This window comes from Salvelinus namaycush, chromosome 3, assembly GCF_016432855.1.
Source record: "Salvelinus namaycush isolate Seneca chromosome 3, SaNama_1.0, whole genome shotgun sequence".
Classification (NCBI taxonomy): Eukaryota; Metazoa; Chordata; class Actinopteri; order Salmoniformes; family Salmonidae; genus Salvelinus; species Salvelinus namaycush.
The window spans coordinates 41,304,277-41,332,274 of NC_052309.1; the positions used below are offsets into that span (position 1 = coordinate 41,304,277).

General features: G+C 40.7%; 1 protein-coding gene across 7 annotated transcripts; it reads right to left on the reverse strand.

The window, feature by feature from the left end:
- LOC120031411 (HMG box transcription factor BBX-like) lies at window positions 1-27,998 on the reverse strand. Of its 7 annotated transcripts, XR_005473738.1 has the most exons (19): window positions 27,873-27,998; window positions 25,768-25,849; window positions 18,399-18,570; window positions 12,969-13,220; window positions 12,346-12,547; window positions 12,144-12,211; window positions 11,066-11,146; window positions 10,613-10,693; window positions 8,624-8,698; window positions 8,426-8,506; window positions 7,432-8,254; window positions 7,145-7,277; window positions 5,488-5,642; window positions 5,213-5,302; window positions 4,618-4,824; window positions 4,275-4,467; window positions 3,687-3,946; window positions 245-300; window positions 1-151 (listed from the first exon to the last, which is right to left on the reverse strand). XR_005473738.1 is itself a non-coding variant. In XM_038977180.1 (17 exons), the coding sequence occupies exons 3-17, from the start codon at window positions 18,555-18,557 to the stop codon at window positions 3,871-3,873; spliced, it is 2,673 nt and encodes an 890-aa protein (XP_038833108.1). In that variant the 5' UTR covers window positions 18,558-18,570; window positions 25,768-25,849; window positions 27,873-27,998; the 3' UTR covers window positions 1-3,870. The 7 variants fall into 7 exon arrangements, 4 of the variants coding, with proteins under 4 accessions (XP_038833108.1, XP_038833079.1, XP_038833088.1 ...); XR_005473736.1 differs by having other exon boundaries at window positions 1-300; XR_005473737.1 differs by having other exon boundaries at window positions 245-3,946.

Below are 27,998 nucleotides of genomic sequence, written 5' to 3' on the forward strand. Positions count from 1 at the left end.
ATAGGTTACTTTAATAGGTGTTCAAGGAATAATAGTTGCGTCAGCAGACAGTGTTATGACATGACTCAGTGAAAGGGGCTGCGGGCGATGGCTAAGGGATCCCTCACTAAGCAGGGGCTCCAGTAAGGCAAGGCTGCATTGAACAACTGGCCTGTAACAATCAAGTCCATACATGTCATGATACAGTACTATTGACATAAATAAGATTGAGCACACATTATACAAGCTATCAGAGGAAACATACTTAAGATCTTGCGTCATCTCTTCAGAAGAACAAAAGGGAAGCCGTGATCTACATTCCTGTAAAGGGAGAAAGTTATTTATTTTTTTATCTGGGTGCATATTCAGTTTTTCTATTTTTGTAACTAAATGAACAGCTATAAAAAAGAAATTGTAATAAATAAGCTTGAATACAGAGGGTTTGGCAATTGTTCTTTGTAATTGCATGAGTGTCCCTGGTTTCACCCTTTCCTGAAGTGAGAGCCTCATTGAACTGCAGAGAAGAAACAAATAAAACCGTCCGGGGTGACACTGTCCCTTACAAACAAAAAAAATCTCTCTCATATATAACTTTAACAGACGTTGGCAGGTAAGTCACAATGACTTACAACTCCACACACCTCCACTGAGTTCCCAGCACAGCAGCTGAATCGTCATGAGGACCATAGGTTGTAACAAACTATTCACCTGTGGAAACAGTCCACCATCGCATACATACACAGTAGAGTCAAGACCTAAATTGAATTAGAAAAATACATGTACAAAATCGATTACATTCAAGAGACAGTACTAGCACAAAAGGATATAGTCTATAGTCATTTCAATAACTAATAATATAGGAATTTTATAGAGGCATTTTCTAAATAGAAAAGGTTGAGGGTGATATATTATGGCTGTTTTTGAAGATGTGTGGGGTTGGTTACCGACTTGATTCTAAAATGCTCAAATTAGATCAAAATACTTAAATGCATAATGTCATAAGATGGACATAAATACCTGTGTAATCTTTTAATTTCACTTAATGATATTACATTTTTAAAGATCATCATGATATCATTTTGGTTTGGATCATAAGGTGCAAATATTGTCTATTAAAAGAGGCATTGAAAAGGTGCCAGTACAATGTACACCATTCCCACTTGGGGTTTAAGTCTTAGGAAACCCATCAGATATATAGGATTAGTTGTGCTGATATAATACATTTGTTACCTGAAGATCTACACACCAAGAAAATGCAGTGCAACCGCTATGCTAACCTTCGTTTTCAACAGAATTTTCATTTAAAAAGACAACTTTCCCTTTTCTTTGGCAAATGTCTCAAAACCACTAGTTACAAGCATGTACATCATCACTCTTTTTGGGGAAGACAATTGCTTCATTTGTGTGAAAGAACAACACTGCTGTCTATCAGTGGAAGAACTATGTGTAGTTTACTGCTTGGATGACTTTAGTCACCCTTCAATTTATTTTCTATCAAACCTGGAAAATATATACAGTATATCTAAGTCTTAAATGTTTGTTTTAAAGATTTCCTTCAAGCTTGGAGTTCGAAAGTCATGATTTAGGTCTGCTTGTTTACAGTCCATTTGCCCACTTTTAGCGATAAATAAACTAATACAGCATTGCTCGTATCCCTACAAGTCAGTCCAATCCTGACTTGTAAGGATATATTTAATATGGTTTCAATATATTCTACTTTGTGGCATTATAATCCCTTGGCTAAAACTAAGTACCACCATTGGACAATAAGAGGGTTGAACGAATAGCCTTTTTTTAAAGTTCATGTTGTGCCCTGACAGCACACATCATTCAGACATAGCCCAGAAATGGCAATGCAGTCGCTTTAAGAATACAAACTCCGGAAACTACAGGTGGAAACTACCCTTCTAGAAGCAGTGCATCTCAGTGCTCATTTGCTTAACAGGTACAGTAAGCATTGATGCATTATTTTGTGTATGAGCTTTTTGACAACAGTCTTAATCCAGTAAACTAGGCCTCAGGAAAAGAAAACCGAGGTTGGGAACACAAGATAAAAGCAAAAAAAATAAAATCTAGTTCAACAGCATCATAATACACTTAAGTGAAGGAGAAGAATCTAATATAAAAAGAGCAATAAACGCAAAAGCAACAGCGAGAGAAGCATGACTGACTGTAAGACCTAAAAAAAAGAGCATTGGTCAACTTAGAAACAAAAGAGTCATAATATAGCATAATGATAATTTCATGGAGGACATATCGTTGGGGACTCTTCAACCTTGGAACTAGCTTGCACTACTTGTATAAGCCCGAGACAGCTTTTTCCATCTGATTAGCTTACACCCAGTGCAGACGGCAAGAGTCCCCCAACCCTACTACAGCTCACACACTGTAAACAGAAGAATGGACACAAGGATCAGCTATTTGGATATGGAATGGACGCTAGCCTGTTCTACCTCGGTTAGAACATGAAAAAAAAAGTTTTTTTAAACAAAATAAAAAAATAAAAACAAACAAAGCATTAAAACCAATTGTCTTGTTACTGAAAAACAAACACGTTCAAAAGCAAAACCTTAATTATTCTCATTGCCTAAGAGTGGACCGTTACTTGGCATAAGAAAATCTCAAAGGCTAGTAGGAGAAACAAAAAGAGACCAGGGAAAACACATTGCCCTACTAAGAAAAAGTTACATCTTAAAAGCGCATCCTACGTTAGTGCAGTGTTCTTTGTTAAAAAACTATCTTAGGAAACTAGTAGCACACATTTGGATTAGCCTTGTAGATGCTACGCAGACTGCGATAAGATCAAGTATTGACACAAAATGCATTTTCATCATTCAAGTATATTCAAACGGATGTAAGATTCATGTGAATGGTTGCGCAGTGGATGGGATGGCAGTGGTTGAGGTACGGCTAACGTCGTAATGAGAGAGTTAAGGCCATGGAGAACCGTCCATACTGTCAGTAACTTTGCTTCTCATCAAATTGAGCCCCACTGTAGGCGACCAACCGCCAGGTAAAACAGGCAGGTTAAGACTTACAATATGCTAACCAAAGGCCTCCCATCTAAGCTTAAACGTAAGCTTAAGTTCAAATGCAAGAGCCTCAATGTGTTGAGTTCAAACTGACAATGAAGGTTAAACAGATCACCGTAGTAGCAGTTGCTAAGCTGGTGGGAAGGCAAGGGATGGAGTAATATGGAATACTTGACCATGGTGTGGAAGGTTAAGAGGTCTGCTTTATCTCTAGACCACACTAAATAGGCAAATCAAAATGAGGGTACCACATGAAATAAATCACAAAGGACTATCTACCAAGCTGTGTCAATTTGTTCAAGCAGGAAGGTGTGCAGGAAGCCACAAGATTCGACTCATCCCTACATTGAGGTATGCTAGGTGGAGGGGACTTTGCAACAGTGTGTGAAAGGGGGAAGGTGTTTTCTTACAAGTGGTCAAGCTGACCGTGTATAGGTTTCCTTTCTTTTTCTGAAATGCAATTTTTGTTTGCAAAACTTGACCTTAAAATGGCGTAATATCGGACAAAGATTACACATTAACGTGAACACAACCTGCCTTCCTCAGGGTACTCTAAGTAGGTAGGACCGTACAGGAAGAGAAGGGAGGTAACATCCTACTGCCAAGGGAAGGGTTCAGGAGAATACTTAGAAGGTGAGTGGATGGGAGGAGGTTGGGAGGGGGGGGGTCTCTTACCCCACTTTCCCCCTCAGACCAGAGCTCTAGCTAATTCACCACAGAGGAGGGATCCATCCACAAGTCACGTTCCATCTCCTTCCTTCCAGAACAGGATGAGGAGTCGGAGGTTAAAAGTTAAAACGCACACAACACGCAAGCGTCCATTTCGTTTTGCTGGAGGCAGGAGGGCGGCTGATCCACTTCATTGGTCAGCGCAGGAGATGAGGACAGGGGTCTGGGCCATTTCCTTCTGGCTATCGCCAATCACACGCTGGCCTCTGGTACAGGAGGAAGAGAAGTTGGTAAAGGTCAACCAATCAAGGTATGCACTTTTTGTTCTTGGCATTTGTGTTCGGATGTTTTTTTGTCTGGTTAGTGAAGTAGTGTTTTGGCTCCTCCCTTGTACTTGATTGATAATTTAAGATCATAGATTAGATGTGAAACTCCCTGGTTATCTAAGGACACAAATTGATAGAAAATAAAACATAGCGCATTCACGTTCAAAGCGTACAGAGAAAAATGTACCAGTGTTTAAACAAAAGTTGAAAAGGAACAGCTTCCTTGAAGCAAAGGTGAGTCCATCTTCCTATATTTCTGGCTGCCTACCTGTGAATATTCTCCATGGCTGCCACCTCGGCAAGGGCAGACAGGCTAAAGAAGGCGGGCAGGACTTCGGGTGCACTGCTTCTATCTGCTTCCTCCTGCTTGGGTGCACTGTAGCACTCTGTTTCGTTGCATAAAGTCTCTCGGGGTAATGGCTTGTCGTCCTGCTCCGGGGTCAGGTCCCTGACTTTGTCCTCTGTGATAAAACGGACCAAAGCAGATGCCATGAGGCTATGTCATTCAAAATGGCCTCTCAAAATGGCATGCACAGCTAATCCCTCATTTGGTGTTTTCCAGCTCACATAAAGTATACAGAATCAACTATTGCCTGTGAGGAAAGACTTACCCTCTGCTGGGGACACCCTGCCGTCGGCCGAGCGCACCAGGTGGGTTATTTTGCTCTTCCTAGCCTTCCTCTTCTGGCTGCCCACCGGCATGCTAGCGCTAGTTCCCATGGCCTCTGGGGAAGGCGTGGCGGTGGCACATGGGGCGGGGGTCTGCTTGGCCTTGGCAGCCGAGTCTGACATGGGGGAGTCACTATGCATCGCTATGTCTGAGAGGGGATAACATTTGAAAAGACCCACTCATTTTCAATAAGGATTTTAGAAATATTGAACCAAAATTCTAACTTGAGATCTGGGCACCTAACTCCAAGATAATTAATGCGTAAATCATGAATTGACTGCAAAAATTGATTTTCTGCTAGATGGTACACTTTTTATTTACTCCTCACTTTGCAAGTTAAAACTTGTTCAACAACTAAAGAGAGAATATTTTACATGTGTCTAAATTCAATGTGAAATAAAAACGCATGGTACTTCCGTTGTCACTTTTTTACATTGCGTAATGTGTGCATTATCTCCAACTATATGTAAATACCATGCCAAGAACATCCACAACTGGATTACAATCCACACACATCACATGATGCTCTAATTCACCTTTGTCCACAGTATTGGGTTTCTCCTTTTTCTGCTTGTACTTGCTAACAATCTTGTGGAATAAAGTCTTTTTCTGAGATGAAGATGGACCTGATATAACAAAAAAGATAAACAAAAAAAGAAACAAAAGCATTGCATGCCATGTTAAATGGTAACAATGTGGTAAAGTTCCTGAAAGCAAGGAGCAACAGGAGCGGTATGGGATGCGGAGGGATGGCTTCTGTCAAAACAAATTGAAATGTTTGGCGAACATTCCAGTAACATTCTCTGCTTACCCTTGGCAGGTTTTGGGGGTTGTTCCTCCGGTGCGGTGCTAACGTCTGTTTTTTTCTTCTTGGTGACGGTGGTGCTTTTCTTGTCGAACGTCAGAGGGCTGTACTGCGGCAGGCTGTTGAACTTCTTCTCAAACTCCTCCTCCAGTTTCCCCAAACTGCAAAGGTATGTTGTTGATTAGATACGGGTGGGAACATGCTCAACTCCACTTTCTTCATGAAGGCTTTCATTTTGCGGAAACGCGTTGTAATTTGTTTGTCACTGTTGTTTTTAATATTTCGATAGAAATGCCAACACAATAATAGCTTTTCAAGTTCCCTCTTGCGTGTTTTAAGTGTGCCTTGATCGGATAACTAAGGCCCACTGTTGCTATGTTCCTCGATTACTGAGTCGCTATAAACCGTTTTACGAAGTGGCTTATTATCCATGTCATTCAAGCAGGGTTTGAATTAAGCATTGACCCTTGGGAACCCCTAAAAATATGAATGGGATGAACCAACCTTATTGTTAACGCTTATTGTTAACACTTATGCTGCATTAGTTTATGTGTCGGGGGGCTAGGGTCAGTTTGTTATATCTGGAGTAGTTCTCCTGTCTTATCCGGTGTCCTGTGTGAATTTAAGTATGCTCTCTAATTCTCTCTTTCTTTCTCTCTCTCGGAGGACCTGAGCCCTAGGACCATGCCTCAGGACTACCTGGCATGATGACTCCTTGCTGTCCCCAGTCCACCTGGCCGTGCTGCTGCTCCAGTTTCAACTGTTCTGCCTGCGGCTATGGAACCCTGACCTGTTCACCGGATGTGCTACCTGTCCCAGACCTGCTGTTTTCAACTCTCTAGAGACCGCAGGAGCGGTAGAGATACTCTTAATGATCGGCTATGAAAAGCCAACTGACATTTACTCCTGAGGTGCTGACTTGCTGCACCCTCGACAACTACTGTGATTAATATTATTTGACCATGCTGGTCATTTATGAACATTTGAACATCTTGGCCATGTTCTGTTATAATCTCCACCCGGCACAGCCAGAAGAGGACTGGCCACCCCTCCTCTCGGTTTCTTCCTAGGTTTTGGCCTTTCTAGGGAGTTTTTCCTAGCCACCGTGCTTCTACACCTGCATTGCTTGCTGTTTGGGGTTTTAGGCTGGGTGTCTGTACAGCACTTTAAGATATCAGCTGATGTAAGAAGGGCTATATAAATACATTTGATTTGATGGAGGTGCCCACATTAATATTTCAAACACATAGGTGTGCCCATAACCTAACCTGGCCTATTTGCTCTCTTCAGGGATTCCTCAAAGTCAGATGTTAACTTGCACACAGAGGACCCCATTACACCGCAAAGAAAGCAGAGCTAGTTAAATAGACTCTGAAGGAATAATGTATTTTCCACATCCAACAATTCACCAATAGTCTATAAATAAAACAGACTTGCGGCGTAAATGCAAAGAGCATCGAGCCACGAACGCACTTAGCCAATCTCCACTGCCATCCACTTCCATTAGTACAAACGTGAATCCTTGCATGATGGACATGCCCCTTGTCAAACGGGCTTATTGTTCGTTCACTATATTCTGCTCCCACTAGTCATATTTCATTCAGTTTTCAGTGATAAAACCTAGCACTTTTTGGGGTAAAATGTTCTTGGACAGGGAACTCACCCTGGCGCCGTCTCGTCTTTGGATTTTGACTTCTTTAGCTTCTTGGGATTAGTGGGTCCCATCTGTGAGAAAGCCCAGGTCTCGTCAGTCCAGCCCCCTTCATCAGATCCACTTCGAAAAGAGCCTCTTTTGCCTGATTAACACACACCACACATACAAAAACAGAGTTTAGAGGAGACAACTGTAAAATTTAAATAAAAGCACAGGAACTTGCTCAGAATGGGTGTAAAACAACAGCATATTGATAGTCATTGTGGAGATAGGGCAGGGGGGTTACTAATACATACCTCTGTCCACGTTGGCCCTCAGTGAGGTCAGCATCCCTTCCGACACCAGGGTCTTGTACAGCGCCCCCTTGCAGCTTCTCTCAGACTTCCTGGAGCCACACCCTTCAGCGTTGGCCTCCGCTTCCCTCTGCTTCTCCTCGACTTTGTGCTTGATGTGCGGGGGGCTGGGAGGGGCGTTGGGCTTCTCCGTGCTGCCCAGGGGGTCCGGGGTGCTGCCGATGCTGGCCTCCTCAGCCTCTGTCTTGGGGCTTGCTAGATTCGCTGCCGTCTCCACTATCGATGGCAGCTCTGTGCGCCTTCCATCCTCCTCCATCTCATCCTCTTCCTTAGCCTTCAGGGGCCTCTTGGCTTTGGACTTCTTTTTGGGTGAGCTGGGCTCTCTCGGAATGGTAACGACGGCGGTGCTAGCCTTCTTCTTGGGTATATCCTCCTCGGCGTCGCCCCAGGCCCCTTTAGCCACGGCCTCGATAGTGTAGAGGAGGCTCTCCAACTCAGACTCAGACGATGGTCGCTTTTTGAGGGTCTTTTTGGGCGAGCCCGGACGAGGGATCTTGTCTTTGTCCACCGCTTTGGGTGGCTCTCTGGCAGTAGCTTCTTTCTTCTTCTTCTTCTTTTTGACGCTGGCTGCTTGGCCGCTGAGCAGCGGGGGACTGGCGTTGGTGGGCGTGGAGGAGGAAGAAGCGGAGGAAGACGGGGGAGAGGAAAGAGGAAAATCGGTGATGTTGCCCCCAGTGTCCTCCTTGACCACCGTCTCAGTTTTGATGTGTGGGGCACAGGTATCGTCCTGTGTCTCCATCTTCCCTGCCTCGGAGGCCAAACACATCTATACCAAACACAACAGTGCACATAAATGAACATTTCAGTAGTCACACCAATGTGAAAGTGCTGGAGATAACTATTAGTCATTTTCACTATAGGGGTTTTGAAGATTTCAGTAATATCAAATGGGCTTAAATGGACCCTTAAAGGTTTTGTGATGGAGGGCCTGCAGTACCTCAGCGAGCTGGAAGAGAGCCGACTGGCTACACTGCTTTCCCTCCGGTGCAGTCGACTGGCTTGAATCAGAGGAGATCTGCTTTAATAGACAACAGAGGATAATTAGATAAAACATCACTTTGCATCATAAAGACAATACTATAAAGCGCATGTAATTGTGCAGAGTGGCAGACTTGAGACAGTGTAATGACTGTACCTCTGCCAGTTGAAAAAGAGGGGACTTATCCTTGGGTACGTCAGACTTTCCCTGCTGTGAGGTGCCAGACCACGTCTGATGAAAAATGGGAAGAAAGGGAGAATGGATAAAGATCCTGGGATTATGTACCGGTATGTTCATATTCGTGAATTGTCTATACTAAATATTATGGTAGGTATTAGAGGTCGACCGATTAATCGGAATGGCTGATAACTTGAAGTCGGCCCCAATTATTCATAACAAATCGGAAATCGGTAATGTTGGACGCAGATTTTGCCGATTTTTTTATTTATTTAACTAGGCAAGTCAGTTAAGAACACATTCTTATTTTCAATGACGGCCTAGAAACGGTGGGTTAACTGCCTTGTACAGGGGCGGAACGACAGATTTCTACCTTGTCAGCTCAGGGATTCAATCTTGCAACCTTACGGTTAACTAGTCCAACGCTCTAACCACCTGCCTCACGAGGAGCCCACCTGTTACGCGAATGCAGTAAAAGCCAAGGTAAGTTGCTAGCTAGCATTAAACTTATCTTATAAAAAACAATCAATCAATCATAATCACTAGTTATAACTACACATGATTGATGATATTACTAGTTTATCTAGAATGCCCTGCGTTGCATATAATCGATGCAGTGCGCATTCGCGAAAAAAGACTGTCGTTGCTCCAACGTGTACCTAACCATAATTATGAAATAACATTGAAGGTTGTGCAATGTAACAGGAATATTTAGACTGATGGATGCCACCCGTATTTCACTGAAAGAATAAATGTTTTGTTTGAGATGATAGTTTCCGGATTCGACAATATTAATGACCTACGGCTCGTATTTCTGTGTGTTATTATGTTATAATTAAGTCTATGATTTGATAGAGCAGTCTGACTGAGCGATGGTGGGCACCAGCAGGCTCGTAAGCATTCATTCAAACAGCACCTTCGTGCGTTTTGCCAGCAGCTCTGCTGTTTATGAATTCAAGCCTATCAACTCCCGAGATTAGGCTGGTGTTACCGATGTGAAATGGCTAGCTAGTTAGCGGGGTGCGCGCTAATAGCGTTTCAAACGTCACTCGCTCTGGGACTTGGAGTAGTTGTTCCCCTTGCTCTGCATGGGTAACGCTGCATCGAGGGTGGCTGTTGTCGATGTGTTCCTGGTTCGAGCCCAGGTAGCGGCGAGGAGAGGGACGGAAGCTATACTGTTACACTGGCAATACTAAAGTGCCTATAAGAACATCCAATAGTCAAAGGTATATGAAATACAAATGGTATAGAGAGAAATAGTCCTATAATTCCTATAATAACTACAACCTAAAACCTCTTACCTGGGAATATTGAAGACTCATGTTAAAAGGAACCACCAGCTTTCATATGTTCTCATGTTCTGAGCAAGGAACTTAAACGTTAGCTTTTTTACATGGCACATATTGCACTTTTACTTTCTTCTCCAACACTTTGTTTTTGCATTATTTAAACCATATTGAACATGTTTCATTATTTATTTGAGGCTAAATTGATTTTATTGATGTATTATATTAAGTTAAAATAAGTGTTCATTTAGTATTGTTGTAATTGTCATTATTACAAATACATTTTAAAAATCGTCCGATTAATCGGTATCGGCTTTTTTGGTCCTCCAATAATCGGTGTTGAAAAATCATAAATCGGTCGACCTCTAGTAGGTATATACTGAATGCTTTCATTTGTGCCCTCCCTTAAGGCGTGCCCACACATTAGGAAGAGCCAATAGTGGAAGTACTGGCAGATTTGAATTTTGTTGATGTGGATTTCAGTAAGCAGGAAGGTACCCCACTCGATTTAAAAACCAACTACTTAATAGCACATTAAAATAGCATGTAGAATGATAAAAGTACATACTCATGCAGTATGTAAGCATGCTGAGCAGTTGGCACCTCGCCTATGAATGTTACAGGTCAATAACATTGAGCTAAATCATGTGGTCACAAATAGCCTTTTCCTGAGAATACCCACTTCTGCCTGGTCCCCCCGACTCAAGGGCTTCCCCTCGTCAGCTGTGTCCGTTAAACTGGGCTGAAGCGTGCTAGAGGAGATCTGGAAAGGGACACACAATTGAGGGTTGGCTGACCCATTTCAACAGGAATGAGCCTCACTTCCTTTTCCCTATTGCAGCTTGACATAAAGTCAGAGCAGGATAGGTCACAGAAAAGGCATAGTAGTGCCATCATTTTAGGGAATGTTATGATTGTGGCATGTGGTGTGTTGGGTATGGTAGGGTTACTTTAAGAGCAAACTGAACCATTTCTATGCAAATAGATAATAAATGTAACGTAGGCAATCTTTTATACATCTATGCATATTGGCATAAAATCAACAAACTTGTGTCAGACTGCGGTTGCCGTGACAGGTCTACTAAATAGTGTTACAAGACGTTCAAGAGAACCATCCCATTCTAGGTGGTCTTACCTCAGCAAGTTGGAATAGGGAGGAGTTCTCAGGTTGCTTTGTGACATCTGTGGCTCCAGACTTTGAAGAACTGGAGGAAATCTATGGAGGTTCAATTCATACTTAAATTCACACATTCACATACATTTGAATAACGTGATCTTTGAATTTGCATCTCACAGTGCTTTCCCAACAAATGAGAGAATGACTTAAGTTCTTCAGAAATATTTCCATTAAAACAATGAGTTCTAGATTAAAGTTGTTGCACAACATGGATAAACTCAGTTTGACGAGTTGTAAAACCACTAGACCGGGCCTATACGTTATTTCATAAACCCATATAACTCTGAGGTCCCCTGGTGGTGAATTGCTGCACTACAGCCCAGGACTTATACTGAACAAAAATATGAACGCAACATGCAACAATTTCATTGATTTTACAGAGTTACTGTTCATTTGAGGAAATCAGTCAATTAAATAAATAAATTAGGCCTTAATCTATGGATTTCACGACTGGGAATACAGATATGCATCTGTTGGTCACAGATACTTTAAAAAGAAATGGGCCTCAGGATCTCGTCACTGTATTTTTGTGCATTCAAATAACCATCGATAAAATGCAATTGTATTTGTTGTCCATAGCTTATGCCTGCCCACCATGGGGCGGTGGGGTTATGGTATGGTAGATAAATTAACATTCAATTTGCTGGCAACAGCTCTGGTGGACATTCCTGCAGTCAACATGCCAATTGCACGCTCCCTCAAAACTTGAGACAAGACATCTGTGGCATTGTGTTGTGTGACAAAACTGCACATTTTAGAGTGGCCTTTTATAGTCCCCACTACACCTGTGTAATGATCATGCTGTTTAATCAATTTCTTGATATGCCACACCTGTCAGGTGGATGAATTATCTTGGCAAAGGAGAAAGGCTCACTAACATGGATGTAAACAAATTTGTGCACAACATTTGAGAGAAATAAGCTTTTTGTTCATGTGGAAAATTTCTGGGATCTTTTATATCAGCTCATGAAATGTGGGACCAACACTTTACATGTTGCATTTATATTTTCGTTCAGTGCAGTATGATGTGACATACCTCTCTGGCAGTAAGGGCATGCTCCCCAGCCAACAGTAGCATGCTTAGACCACCCATCTTTGTGGGATCTGGGAAGGCACAAAATGAAGGCAAGTTGGGATGAATCTTTACTAATTTGACATTAATTCAGTGGCAGCTATGCTGAGACATGACATTCATATTTTATAAGCTGTTTAACCCAGAAATGTGTCACTTGACGTACCTGCCATGGCGAAATTAAGCTGTGGTGTGCTGTCAGTCTTGGGCACTTTCTTGGCAGTGGCACAACCCTTAGGAGAGTTGGAAGGGAAGGACCACACTTTTTTGCGTGCGTTGCTGACAGTGTGGCAGGGGCTCTTGACTGGCTTGTTGGTGGTGGGGCACCACTTGTAGCCTGGGTTAGCCTTCATGAAGGCATCTTTGTACTGGAAGACAACACAAAGCCAGAATGGTTATCAGCAAAAGAAAGACACAGCAATTAATACCTACTCTAGCAAAATGCAGAACATACTGAAGAGGTTTTGTCTCAGTAAAGTCTTTCAAATTAGTTTGCTTGTGATCCTGTGTTGGAGTGCTTGATCTGCTCATTTGCTTGTCACACCGCACAAATCAGGGTTCATTCTCTCTGAACTCTGCCAGTCCATGAGGAAAAATTATCTGAATTTAAAGTGCTCTCCTCAAATGACTAAATCAAATGGAATGGTCTGTTTAGAGAAACAGAAAGGGGCAAATCCTAACTAAGTCAAATATTGATGTAAAAATGATACTTAAATGAAGTCAGGATTCATCCCAGAAGAGAATAAGAAACGTTTGACAGTTCCAGAACAGGGTTTTGGTGGTGCTCACCTCCTTGGCCATGTCCGTGTACTTCTGTTTCTCTTTGGGCTCCAACACAGCCCACCAGTCAGCCAGGATCTTGGTGGCACCGCGGTTGTCCAGCCGAGGGTGCTCCTGCCTCACCAGTGAACGGTGGCGCTTGCAAAAAAGCAGGAAGGCGTTCATGGGCCGGCGGGCCCGCTGCTCTGAAGAGTCCTCCTCCACCTCCATGGGCCCCCCGCATGCCACCTCCGGCCCCCGGCTCTCCCTGACCAGCAATGGCTGTGGACAGATGCATCAGTGATAGATATTTCAATCTTTATCATCACTACCCCCACCACTATCATCATCATCATAACAATGGTAAGGCTCGATTGTTTCAGTTGATATTTCTTTGGGAATAATTCAAAATGTCCTTTTTGGGTATATCCATTGGAATTCAATCACTTTTTGACAGCATCCCTTTTGATTTTAACCTAACTTTCCATACCTGTTTGCCCATGGAAGAAGTGGTCAGAAAGTGACTTTTTGGACCTGAATGGCAAAATATTCAGGAGATAACAATTCTCAAAGTTGACCCATTTTGCATACCCCACCATACCATGAGACATCCATGTCTTCATCATTTGAAAAGTTAAATGGTTGACTTTGATATTTTAAAGCTTTCAAACAGGGTTCTCAAACTATTTAATTTCTAGAAGTTATATAAAAATGTATTTTAACTTTAAATGTAAATGATAAAAAAAACATGTCAACTCAGATTTGTTTCATATTCGCATATGTTGTAGCTTAGACCCTACTTTACATCATCTGCTCTTGGTGTCATTTCAAATCATAGAAATAGGGTGGACCGGCTGTTCCATAGAATGGACCTATCCCTTCAGACCACTGTAATTTTGACTTCTAATTACTACCACAAAGATGACAGCCGGTCCACCCACTGTCAAATGTCAACTTAAAATGGCCATGTCTATTGGATAATCTATATTTCTAGGATTGAGAGTATAATTTAAAACATATATTCCCATGCAAGTCAACATTCTCTGGTGTGGACCTCCATCGATCTTTGTTGTACCATTTGAGAGTTGAAATGTCAATTTTATTCCCATTTTAGTAAATTTATTAGCCAAAACATAACACCCACCCTGTATTCAGGAGCATTTCAAACTAAGGCGGGCACAATACAACCTCAGATCTAAAATAAGGGCCTAAGCTACAACATATGCATCATTATTTTATTGTATTAAGGTTTTAAAAAAAGACAATTTGTTAAACTGTTTTTCAAGAAATTATAAAATAGTATGACAATACTGTTTGTAAGCTTTTAAATGATATAAATCTCAACCGTCTATCTTTTCCAGGGGTGAAGACATGGATGTCTCATATCATGGTTGAGTATGCAAAATAGGTCAACTTTGAACACCTTTATCTCTTGAATGCTTTGCCATTCAGGTGCAAAAAGTCACTTTCTGAGCACTTCTACAATGGGCAAAGACTTGGGCAATGGTTTCATTTAAATCAAATGGGGTGCTGTCAAAAAGTGATTGAATTCAAATGGATTTACCTTTTATTTTATTTTAATATGACAGAAAATGAAAGTGAATACTTCTAGACTACATATAAACCTAGTTATCAAAAACAGTGTTTCAGAAATGTTAAGTAACTGTTGAGTGAATATCTCACTTAAAGTTCATATTCTGTTAAAACACACACAAATAATGGTTGTTGACACATCCTATACTCCTTTGTGGCCAAAGCATAAGTTGGAGGGGGAAAAAACACTTTAAAAAACCCTACCTAAATCTTGTATTTTAAACAGACCTTTTAAAGATATCACAACCGGCCGTGATTGGGAGTCCCATAGGGCGGCACACGATTGGCCCAGCGTCGTCCGGGTTTGGCCGGTGTAGGCCGTCATTGTAAATAAGAATTTGTTCTTAACTGACTTCCCTAGTTAAATAAAGGTTAAATAATTTTTATAAATAAATAAAGCTCCAATGCAGCCATTTTTATCTCAATATAATTTCTGGATCACAATTAAGTACCTTACTGATTGTTTTAATTTTTTAACATTAAAACAAAAATAGCTTCTTAGCAAAGACCAATTTCTCAAGCAAGAATTTTGCTAGGACTGTGAGTAGGGAGGGGAAAACAGAAAACTTGCTGTTATTGGCAGAGTTTTGGAATTATTTATTTCAAAACAGAAAAATCACATTTTAGACTGCACTGGGGCTTTAAAAATGCTTGCCATTTCCTCATAGAACATGATGATGTGTTGGCTCATTGGCTGAGCTGGCCAATCAGCGCTCTACTCGCATCAATATTTAGGTAATATTTCATATAAATCTGGAAACACTGGACAGTTACGTTAATGTTTCAATCATATTTTACACAAGGTATTTGGGTCGTTCCACAAAATGAGTGCCTTATGTTTGATATTTTAAGTAGAAATTGTGCACAAATACTTAAAAAAAAAACAGCAACATTGCTCTCATTTTAAGGTCAACCCTGTTATGTGAACTTAACTCTCATTTTAATATGGTTGAAACTATTGCTTTTTAAATATATTTTTCAAAAGAAACCTTGAACATCTTATAGTCAAATCATAGTGTAAAAGCAGTTGAGCTAGTTCTACTCTTTTTGGTGATTTTTCTGGTGTTGTGTGGTGGAAAACTGAGCGGGTCGACCACATCAACCCTGTTATCCATAGATAGACATGCTAGAAGAAATGTACTAACAATTACATTCTTGCCCCTCCCTGTTGCAAACAACAAGCTTCCATTCCCCCAGTCACAAGGGGTTTTATGGATGATTTAAGATGAAGTCGTCAACCCTGTTACAGTCAGCCCTGCTACAGTCAGCCCTGTTACAGTCATTTGTCACTTAATATACTAATCCTTTTATTTAACCTCTTGAGATGGGAAAACACGTTTTTTATTAAGTTCAACATGTGCTCTTTATGACAGAATGTAGAAATCAGGTGAAATAAAACATTTTTCACCAAGTTACACTACTCAAAAGGCACCTAAATTGGTGGAACGACCTATTTACTATACACAGTGTACAAACATTAGGAACACCTCCCTAATATTGCGTTGCACCCTATTTTGCCCTCATAGCAGGCTAAATTCGTCGGGGCATGAACTTTACAAAGTGTCCAGCGTTCCACAGGGATGCTGGCCCACGATGACTCCAATGCTTCCCACAGTTGTGTCAAGTTGGCTGGATGTCCTTTGGGTGGTGGACCATTCTTAATACACACGAGAAACTGTTGAGCGTGAAAAACCCAGCAGCATTGCAGTTTTTGACACACTCAAACCGATGCGCCTGGCACCTACTACCATACCCCATTCAAAGGCACTTAAATATTTTGTCTAGCCCATTCACCCTCTGAATGGCACACATACACAATCCATGTCTCAAGTCTTAAAACTAATTTAACTTCTTATGGATAGGTGGCAGCATTCTCACGTTTGGATGAAAAGCGTGCCCAGAGTAAACGGCCTGCTACCCTGCTACCCTGCTACCCTGTCCCAGTTGCTAATATATGCATAGTATTAGTAGATTTGGATAGAACACTCTGAAGTTTCTAAAACTGTTTGAATGATGTCTGTGAGTATAACAGAACTCATATGGCAGGCGAAAACCTGAGAAAAATCCAACCAGGAAGTGGGAAATCTGAGGTTTGTAGTTTTTCAAAGCTTGGCCTATCGAATACACAGTGTCTATGGGGTCATTTTGCACTTCCTAAAACTTCCACTAGATGTCAACCGTCTTTAGAAACTTGTTTGAGGCTTCTACTGTAAAGGAGGGGCTCATAAGGGCTCTGAGTCAGTGGTCTGGCAGAGTGCCACAAACTCTAGTAGCTCTTGTTCCATGGCTTTTCTACAGACAAAGGAATTCTCCGGTTGGGATATTATTGAACATTTATGATAAAAACATCCTAAAGATTGATTCTATACATCGTTTGATATGTTTCTACGACCAGTAATATAACTTTTTGGAATTTTCATCCGACATTTCCGCTGGACTTGCCCGCGCCTCGTGAGTTTCGATTTGTTGACTAAACGCCCTAACAAAAGGAGGCGTTTGGACATAAATGATGAACTTTATCAAACATTTATTGTGGAACTGGGATTCCTGCGAGTGCATTCTGATGAAGATCATCAAAGGTAAGTGAATATTTATAATGCTATTTCTGACTAATGTTGACTGCACAATATGGCAGATATTTCTTTGGCTGTTTTGGGCTCTGACCGCCGTACTCAGATTATGCTTTTTCCGTAAAGGTTTTTTGAAATCTGACACAGCGGTTGCATTAAGAAGTTTATCTTAAGTTCCATGTATAATAGTTGTATCTATTATCAATGTTTATCATGAGTATTTCTGTGAATTGATGTGGCTCTCTGCAAAATCACCGCATGTTTTAGAACTACTGAACATAACACGCCAATGTAAAATGAGATTCTTGGATATAAATATTCACTTTATCGAACAAAACATACATGTATTGTGTAACATGAAGTCCTATGAGTGTCATCTGATGAAGATCATCAAAGGTTAGTGATTAATTTTATCTATATTTCTGCTTTTTGTGACAAATCTCTTTGGCTCGAAAAATTGCTGTGTTTTTCTGTGACTTGGTGGTGACCTAACATAATCGTTTGTGGAGCTTTCGCTGTAAAGCCTTTTTGAAATCAGACACTGTGGCTGGATTAACGAGAATTTTATCTTTAAAATGGTGCCTAATACTTGTATTTTTGAGATTTGATTTATGAGATTTCTGTTGATTGAATTTGGCGCCCTGCAATTTCATTGGCGAGAGAACCCCGTTCCGCTAGTGGAACCCCGTTCCCAGACAGGTTAACCTGTCCCCTCCCCTTCATCTACACTGATTGAAGTAGATTTAACAAGTGACATCAATAATGGATCATAGCTTTTACCTGGATTCACCTGGTCAGTCTATGTCATGGACCTTAATGTCCTTAATGTTTTGTATACTCAGTGTATATCAAATTGAATGGGAATTAATCAGCAATTCCCAATTCAGAATTGACCCCTAACCCAGATACAAATTGTTTTAACATGATCAGAAACAATGAGGGACTTCAAATCCAATGGCTGCAGCAGCCTCGCACATCCTTTCAGACCAGCACTGTCTGTCTGCCCCCACATCCAGCCAGGGAGAGATATTTCATAGAGGGGGTTAAGTACTGAGGCTGGTGGTTCTATACTGGAGTCAAAGGTCACTGCATCATATACAGTGAACTAACAAATAGACTGTGTACATGTATCATGGAGCAATAGTCAAGTGGGACTGCGGCAAGAGATTAAAGACTGGAAGTCCAGGGTCATGTTCAGTAGGTCTGAAACTATCTGTACTTGACCAATAACAAATGGTTTTTCATTTCAAAACATGCCTACTGAATGCATCCCCGATCTGCAAAAGAAGACGCTCACCTTCTCCAGTTCTTCTTCGTCCTCCTCCTCTTCCTCCTCCGAGAAGTCCAGGGCCTTCTTGGAGAGTAGCGGGTGCCATTGTAGACACTTGCGCTTGGGCCGCTTGCCGCTCACCTCCACCTCCACAGGAGGCTCCTTACCCCTTCCTCCACCTTTCATGGCGCTGCCAAGCCTGGAGGGGGGAGAAAGATAGTCAGAGTTCACTCACAACTTATTGTGGCATAGGATCAAGTTCCATTTAGACACTGATCTTGGGTCAGTTTTCCCCATTAATGCTTAAAGCTGAGATCTGCAAAATAGCGCCACTGGCCACCCCACCACAGTTATTGGTTTTGTTGCCGAGCTGAGCATCAATGGTATGCTCAGCTCGGCAACAAAACCACGAGCTATCGCCCGTGCAACAGTATTTGTTGTTTGCAGTAACTTCTTTGTTGTTGTAATATCACAAATGGACACGCAGTTTCACCAATATGGATTGTCGCTTTAAGGTGAGAATTGGGGGAGGGGAAGCAGATGCCAGATCTTTACCTAGGGGAAATTCATGTCGGAGCATTTGGGGTTGGGTTTTGTTGAGCGCACTGATCAATGACTTTGTAAGTAGCACTATACAAATACATTGGATTGATTATTGACTGAATTCTTTAGTCTCTTGAGCAACTGCTGGTGTTGGCCATAGTAGTAACAAAGGTTAAAGGTCATGAAAAAGTGATCCTTTAATTAGGCACCCTGACGAGGGCTCAAACGGTGGTCCCTGTGACTGTCATTCCAAAACCAATATATTATACCAAAAGGCCAAAATCGCTTGGTAATGTTACTCGGTTTTGTACTAAGATACAGAATTAGCAGTAAATTGAGGCTGCCATTTCAAAAGTACTTTGAGACTGAACACCAGACTGCCCATGTCTCTAATTGGCTGATGGCATCATCACTTTCCACACCCTGGCCACAGCCAGGGTGTGGTCAATAGAGTGCACAATTCTAAGTGTAGATACGCTTGCAGGATAGTTTGGATTTCTTGCGTGTGTGGTGCAATGCCATCTAGCAGATGCTTTTATCCAAAGCAACTTAGTCATGTGTGCATACATTTTACATATGGGTTGTTGTGAAATTGTTAGATATTACCGCATGGTCGGAACTAGAAGCACAAGCATTTCGCTACACTCGCATTAACATCTACTAACCATGTGTATGTGACCAATAAAATTTGATTTGACAACCATTCGATTCTACACTTCGGTATAGCAAGAAAACCTCAAATCTGACAAAAGACAAGTCTTTGTTTTAGGGCAGGTTGTGATACCACAGCATTTGATCAGATTAACACACATCTGTGTGTATTTACTCTATGGTAAAGTGTATGCAGTATCTATCCTTCAATTTCTGTAATACTTAGAAAAAAAATTGTAATTGATAGCTGGGTCCAATGCATTTATAATATTTTTTCACTGCCCTCAAATATTTTATTAATAAAAAAATGTATTTTTTGTTAAAGGGCAATTCCGCCACTTTTCAACCTCATATTCATTATCTACAGTGCCATACCAGTGTCTACATACAGTGAGGTCCAAAACTATTTGGACAGTGACATGTTGGGCTCTGTATTCCAGCACTTTGGATTTGAAACGCTACAATGACTGAGGTTTAAGGTGCACTCTCAGTTGTGGAAAAGGTACCCAATTGTCATACTTGAGTAAAAGTAAAAGATACCTTAATAGAAAATGACTCAAGTAAAAGTCACCCTGTAAAATTCTATTTGAGTAAAAGTCTAAAAGTATTTGGTTTGAAATATACTTAAGTATCAAAAGTATATATCATTTCAAATTCTTTATATTAAGCAAACCAGATGGCATAATTTTCTTATTTTAATTTATGGATAACCAGGGGCATGCTCCAACACTCATTTACAAACAAAGCATGTGTTTAGTGAGTCATCAGTGCAGAGGCATTATGGATGACCTCTTGATAAGTGTGTGAATTTGATCAATTTCCTGTCCTGCTAAGCTTTCAAAATGTAACAAGTACTTTTGGGTGTCAGGGAAAATGTATGGAGTAAAAAGTATATACATATTCTTTAGGAATGTAGTGAAGTAAATGTTGTCAAATATAAATAGTAAAGTACAGATGTCTCCAAAAATGACTCAAGTAGTACTTTAGTCTTTTTTTAAGCACTTTACACCACTGCAGACTGTCAGCTTTAAATTTGAGGGTATTTTCATCCACATCGGGTGAACTGTTTAGAAATTACAGCACTTTTGTACATACTGTAGTTCTCGCCCCCACCCCCATTTCAGTGAAACAAAAGTATTTGTTTCAAATCCAAAGTGCTGGAGTACAGAGCCATAAAAACAAAACACGTGTCACTGTCCAAATACTTACGGTGACCGTATTACCACCACAACAACGGTCACGAGTCAGTATGGCAGTCTAATTCGATGTGACCGTTTAGTCATGGTATTTAGGCTTCTCTGATGTGGCTGACGTCATTATTATTTATTATTATCGAGGCGGCAGGGTAGCCTAGTGGTTAGAGCGTTGGACTAGTAACCGAAAGGTTGCAAGTTCAAATCCCCGAGCTGACATGGTACAAATCTGTCGTTCTGCCCCTGAACAGGCAGTTAACCCACTGTTCCTAGGCTGTCATTGAAAATAAGAATTTATTCTTAACTGACTTGCCTAGTTAAATAAAGGTAAAAAAAAAAAAAAAAAATGTGTAGCCTACCAAACTTGCTAACTACCTGGTACTCAGCACTCTATTGCCTCTCTAAATCACTCTGACATCAATGCAAACATAATCGAAAATCTAATTAAACACTTCATGAGAGCTCATGTTGGACAACATTTCTATAGGCCAGTGATTCTCAATCTGGTCCTGGCTACCCAAAGGGGTACACATTTTTGCTTTTGCCCTAGCACTTCACAGCTGATTTAAAATGCTGATTCAAATGATCAAATCATCAAACTTTGACTTGAAATCAGGTAGTGCTAGGGCAAAAACCAAGATGTGCACCCCTTTTGGGGTTGAGAACCACTGCTATAGACTATGCAATTGCGTGAGAAAACAGCCTCTATTAAAAAGCAGATCCCATCAGCTTTCTATAGGCTAGGCCTACTATATTTATTTCTCAACCTTCCTAATATTAAGCACATGGCTTCGTTTTAAAAGAGGAGTATAGTCTAACTGGCTGGCATGAAAATAAATCACGGGGGAAAGCATCCTCCATTCGCTATTTAAGTTATTCTACAATGTAGAAAATAGTCAAAATTAAGAAAAACCCTGGTTTGAGTAGTTGTGTCAACTTTTGACTGGTTTTTATATATATATAATATTATTCCCTGTTAGTCAGCACCTCGACACTAAATAATTTTCTCTGGGTGTGCGCCAACTCATGCTTTTGATGATGTCATCGGGTAGAACTTTTAAGCTTAATATTTTTTTTAGAAATGCACCGTTTTCACATATGTAGACACTGGTATTGTGCTGGAGATAATGAAAATGAGGTTGAAAAGTGGTGGAATTGCCCTTATTCAAATACCTATCACACTATACAATTAGCAACTACAGGATGTATTTCAAACTTCATGTGCAGTAAAAACTTTCGTATGACTTAAATAATTTTATCGATAGCAGTGGGAAAAAAGGGTGCTTTTTGATAAGGACACCAAAGACGTCAAGAATGATACGCATAAATAAAAGGACAGCACTTCTAATAGCTTATTTGCAGGATAACTTTTCTTTCATATTGATTTAGAGATTTAAAATGTGGCACTGACTTGATCTTGGATTGTGGTTTCAGAATTGTCTCAATTAAGAGTTTGGTGTTGGACTCGATGGGTTATGCATGTGCGGTTACAAACCTGGCTTGCGTTAGCGGCAGGTACAATATCAATATCCACCTTCCTAAAATGGATGAAGCCCGAGTTGGAATGTGAATCTGAAGCTGGCTAGCTTTAAAAAAAATCCTGAATAGATCTAGCTAGCATCCTAGTATACACCTCAGGACTTTGATCGATACTTGCCTCTAAGTTCCTTAATAGGAGCAATCCACAGTTGAAACAATAAGAGAGCAGGCTGAGGGACTGGGTGGGAGAAATGTAACCACTCAAATGCATGGATAGAGATACAGATGCATTGGCCAACCATCCATATCAACATGGATGGTCAGTCCATTTTGAGACTTTACAGCGTTTGTTTACATTTACTTTGTTTACAAACATTGGCGTACAACATGCTTATATTTTGGGTTCTGATGGGGGACGACAGTTTAACTAATCTCATGAAGCATTTATGTTACATTCTTCAAGAATCATTGGGTACATATCATTAATTAAAAGTCCAAAAATGAATGTAGCAACTGCAGATTGCCCCATTAATCCACCATATAACATCTTGATAAATTTCTCAGATATCATGTGAAGTAACAAGGTGATAAAATAAACAAAAAGACATTTGCCTTTTAACAACAATGATTAGAGTGCTAGTAAATCAGACAGTTAAAATTGTCTTCATGTGCAATGTTATCCCTCATTACTACTATAATTAACATCTCGTGCTATTTGCATGTGGAACTGTTACATGTACAGTCCCTTCAAAAAGTATTCACACCCCTTAACTTTTTCCACATTAAATGTTTTCATTATGTTACAGCCTTTTTGTTGTGTTTTGTGTTACAAAGTGTAATTATGTTTTTAGTATTTTTTTGGACAAATTAATTAAACGAAAAGCAGAAAAGTCTTGAGCCAATAATTATTCAACCCCTTTCTTTTGGCAAGCCCAAATATACTGAACAAAAACATTAAATGCAACAATTTCAAAGATTTTACTTACAGTTCATATAAGAATCAGTCAATTGAAATAAATTCATTAGACCCTAATCTATGGATTTCACATGACTGGGAATACAGATTTGCATCTGTTGGTCAACAGATACCTTAAAAAAGTAGGGGCGTGGATCAGAAAACCAGTCAGTATCTGGTGTGACCACGATTTGCCTCATGCAGCGTGACATCTCCTTTGCATAGAGTTGATCAGGCCGTTGATTGTGGCCTGTGGAATGTTGTACCACTCCTCTTCAATGGCTGTGCGAAGTTGCTGGATATTGGCGTGAACTGGAACACACTGTCGTACACGTCGATCGAGAGCATACCAAACATGCTCAATGGGTGACATGTCTGGTGAGTATGCAGGCCATGGAAGAACTGGGGCACTTTCAGCTTCTAGGAATTATGTAGTAGGAATTATGTACAGATCCTTGTGAAATGGGGCCGTGCATTATCATGCTGAAACATGAGGTGATGGTGGCGGATGAATGGCACGGCAATGGGCCTCAGGATCTCGTCACAGTAACTCTGTGCATTAAAATTGCCATCAATTAAATGCCATTGTGTTCGTTGTTTATGCCTGCCAGTACCATAACCCCACCATGGGGCACTCTGTTCACAACGGTGACTGTTGTTTAATGCTCATGCGGTTTAATCAGCTTCTTAATATGCTATGCCTGTCAGGTGGATGGATTATCTTGGAAAAGGAGAAATGCTCACTAACAGGGATGTAAACAAATGTGTGCACAAAATTCAAAAGAAATAAGCTTTTGGGGAATATGGGACATTTTGGGGATCTTTTTTTTCAGCTCATGAAACATGGGACCAACACTTTACATGTTGTGATTATATTTTTGTTCAGTGTAAGTTCAAATGGCTACCCATACATACTATAATTTGTAAGGTCCCTCAGTCAAGCAGTGAATTTCACACATAGATTCAACCAAAGACCAGGGAGGTTTTCCAATGGCTCACAAAGAAGGGCACCTACTGGTAGATGGGTAAAAAAATAATCTGACATTGAATAACCCTGGTGTAGTTATTAATTACACTTTGGATGGTGTATAAATTCACCCAGTCACTACAAAGATACAGGCGTCCTTCCTATTTGCAATAAGGCACTAAAGTAATACTGCAAACAATGTGGCAAAGAAATCAACTTTTTGCCCTGAGTGGCACAGCAGTCGAAGGCACTGCATCTCAATGCTAGAGGCGTCACTACAGACCCTGGTTCAATTCCAGGCCGTATCACATCCAGCCGTGATTGTGAGTCCCATAGGGCGGCGCACAATTGGCCCAGCATTGTCCGGGTTAGGGTTTGGCCGGGGTAGGCCGTCATTGTAAATAAGGATTTGTTCTTAACTGACTTACCTAGTTAAATAAAGGTAATACATAAAAAATAAAAAACCAGTTTGGGGCAAATCCAACAACACATCACTGAGTACCACTTCATATTTTGAAGCATGGTGGTGGCTGCATCATGTTATGGGTACAATTGTCATCAGCAAGGACTAGGTTGTTGTTTTTTTTAGGATAAAAATAAAACAGAGCTAAGCACAGGCAAAATCCTAGAGGAAAACCTTGTTCAGTCTGCTTTCCAACCGACACAGGGAGACAAATTCACCTTTGAGCAGGACAATAACCTAAAACACAAGGCCAAATACACAATGTAGTTGCTTACAAAGACAACATTAAATGTTCCTGAGTGGCCTAGTTACAGCTTTGACTTAAAATCGACTGTCTAGCAATAATCAACATGCCATTTTTTTGTTTTATATAATAATGGGCAAATATTGTACAATTGAAGTGTGCAAAGCATTTGAGTATTTTGTGTAGATCGTTGACCCACAAAAAAGGTCCCACTTTGTAACAACAAAATGTGGGGAAAGTAAAGGGGTGTGAATACTTTTTGAAGGCATTGCATAACCTTTAACTTTGTTCAAACTGGTTTGCAGTCTCTTTTACGCAGTGAACTTCTGAATCTTGCATACTATTAAAGCGTCAACTACAAATCACGTACTAGAATCGGGCACTGAGTTTTTCCTTACCATGTGACCTAACAAGGGCCCTGAGTTTTTCCTGGTCAGGTTGGTCAAGACAAGCTCAGAGCCCTATGAGGGTTGTGTTATGGGATAGCCATGCATAGTGTGCATACACACCTGAGACCGAGTCACACTGTTTCACCATTGTTGAATCAGCTCGTTAGTGTGCAGGGTATGCAACCACAGGATTGTAGGAATTACTCTTAAATAAAGTAATTATGTAATTTGGAAACAATCATCTTAATCGAAGGCTATATCTCAATGACACTGCGCAATTATTGACATAACCATAGAAATGATTATTGTGCTTACTCTCAAATCAGGTATGACAATAAATTATGTAATATTAATATGAGGAGACACAGGCTATATTGTTAATATGAGGATATAATAACATGAAGCATTATGGCATATCAATGAGTGGATACCATGGGAAATTGACAAATAGGTAAACAAAAGAGAAGAAACCTTGACCTGGAGGATATGGGATGGATTGCAGGCATACTTACTTAGGCACAGACTATGGAAAAGCTGTATCTGAAAGATGAAGATGAATCTGTCAGTCAGGCTTTGTCATGCGATGATGATGACCTATAAAATACAAGACACTGCTCTCAGTCAAGCGATACATTTGCAATGCTTGGTTAACGCACCAAAGAACCACAGAGGCTAGGATTCTAGTTTTATTCTTCAGTAGCCATAGTAAACATGTTTATTAATCATCACTGTGACAAGAACTTAAAACGGGTGTGTAGTCTAGTCTTCAATATGTGATAAGGCTTCGAACTATTGTGGGACATTATTTGTTGTTGTTGAAACACGGTGTCGATTCCGAATCTGTGCAGTCCATCGTACATAGGCGCTTTTCAGAAACCCAGGAACGTAGACAATAGAGCAGTTAACTCTCAGTTCATAATAAAAGACGCAATATCAGGTAAATACAGTTCAGTCGATAAGATTGGCTATACTACACTACTGTAGCGGTTATTTTCTGGTAAAACCGGTGCTGACTGTAAACCCGATTAGGCTGTCACGGAATCAATAAAGTGAACCCACCGTAAATATTACATGAGCAACATTGTTCATAAATTAGTATAAACTAATATTTTGTTTACCTAACCCAAAGTCCTTAGTATAAAGCTCACATTAGCATCTATGCAAAATGTCGATCTAGGGTCTGAAAGGATAGACAAGCGAATGAGAGTCCATCTTGCTTTGGGGAAAATGAAGTATAAATCTCACTCCTGTCAAACTCGTATGCATTCATTGACAAAGGTATTCCACATGGACAAATCGGCACCTTTCATTACTTAAACTAGGGATTTTCCGTCCAGATATTTGCGGCAATACGTTTAATGGGCATCATAGTCACCATTTCCTACCAGTTACTAGGAATAAAAGTAGCTTGTTAGCTTGCTAGCTCTCAGACTCAAATTGCTCCAGCCCGCCTGCTGAACGTGTCGTATGCAAAACATGCAATGGTTCCAAAAGGCCACGAGCGACTATAAGTGACAAACATCCATGGAATTGTAACCAAACTTCATTAATTTGATTGTTTTCACGCAATCGAACGCTGCCATCATTCGTTTAGTAACAATGTAGCCGTGCATTTCATAGGGGTAGTGCTCCCGTTTCTCAGAGGAATGCAAATACTCTCGCTTTACCATGTCGTACATGTTGTCTCAGTTTTTTGCAATGGTCGTTTTTTACCGAACAGTGACTTAAAATGTACACCAAACGGCTTTGAGGGATGAAATTTACGATTATAACAACACGTTTATAAATGAAAGCCCATTGAAGACATTAAATAATTCACGAAAAACAAAAAAGCACCACGCTGACCACTTCGAGAGCGGCGATACACTGATACAAACCTCACACTGGATGACTGAGTGGTTTAGGTGAAAACGACACTGTGATTTTGATAAGGGCTAAAATACCAACAAGTTCTCTGTCATGACGGCATATAGCCTAGGATACATATTCAAACATACCTCTGATACCCAGCTCGAATGCCAGGGCCCTCTCATCCCCAGCTGCGTCCACCTTAAAACTTATTGACACATAACAGTTCGGCACTGGCTGTACAATAACACAAATATGAACTCTCTTCACCGGATGAACGCTACAGAGCAACACAACGATCTGAAATCACCAAACTAAATATGAAAATGCACGAATTATATTGAAATCAGATAAATGATCAGTTACATTAGGTCGCAGTGGCGTACTTTCGTTTTCCTCGAACAAATTTTGCATCTTCTCTAATCTACCCTCCCCCGTTCGAACTGTTCTAGGGCTATGGTCTTGTAAAGCCTTGTGCAGTATGATGTCCATAGCCAAGCACTGACTGGCCTAGCCGTGTCATCACCCATTCAGATTCTGGCCTTACAACACACATATTTTAAACAAACTTTCTCTTTGCAACGTGCTTGAAAACGTCACTGAAAAGATGTGAGTAGCGAGAAAAAAATGACTATTTTAATCAGAAAGTCACTGCCTGTGTCTCAGTCGTGTGTGACTACTTAATATAGCTTCCTGGGTGTTGCGTTACAGTGAGGGATCGAAGTGTTTGGAAAATAAAGTGTAACAGTCAAAGTATTCCAGCACTCACCTGCAACAGGCCACCCAGAATGTAAAGGTAACTAAAGCGTGGTGCTCCAACTGAGCCGTTGTCAACCTCATTCACCCTCGCTTAGTGTTCTTCTCTGACCAGAACCGTTTTTACAACATACAGAGA

Coding starts and splice junctions, on each gene's coding strand:
- LOC120031411 (XM_038977151.1), bottom strand. CDS start 18,557: ATGAAAGGTGGAGGAAGGGGTAAGGAGCCTCCTGTGGAGGTGGAGGTG. Junction 13,221..18,398: donor ACGAAGAAGAACTGGAGAAG/GTGAGCGTCTTC, acceptor ATCTGTCCACAG/CCATTGCTGGTCAGGGAGAG. Junction 4,468..4,617: donor CAGGGTGTCCCCAGCAGAGG/GTAAGTCTTTCC, acceptor GTTTTATCACAG/AGGACAAAGTCAGGGACCTG.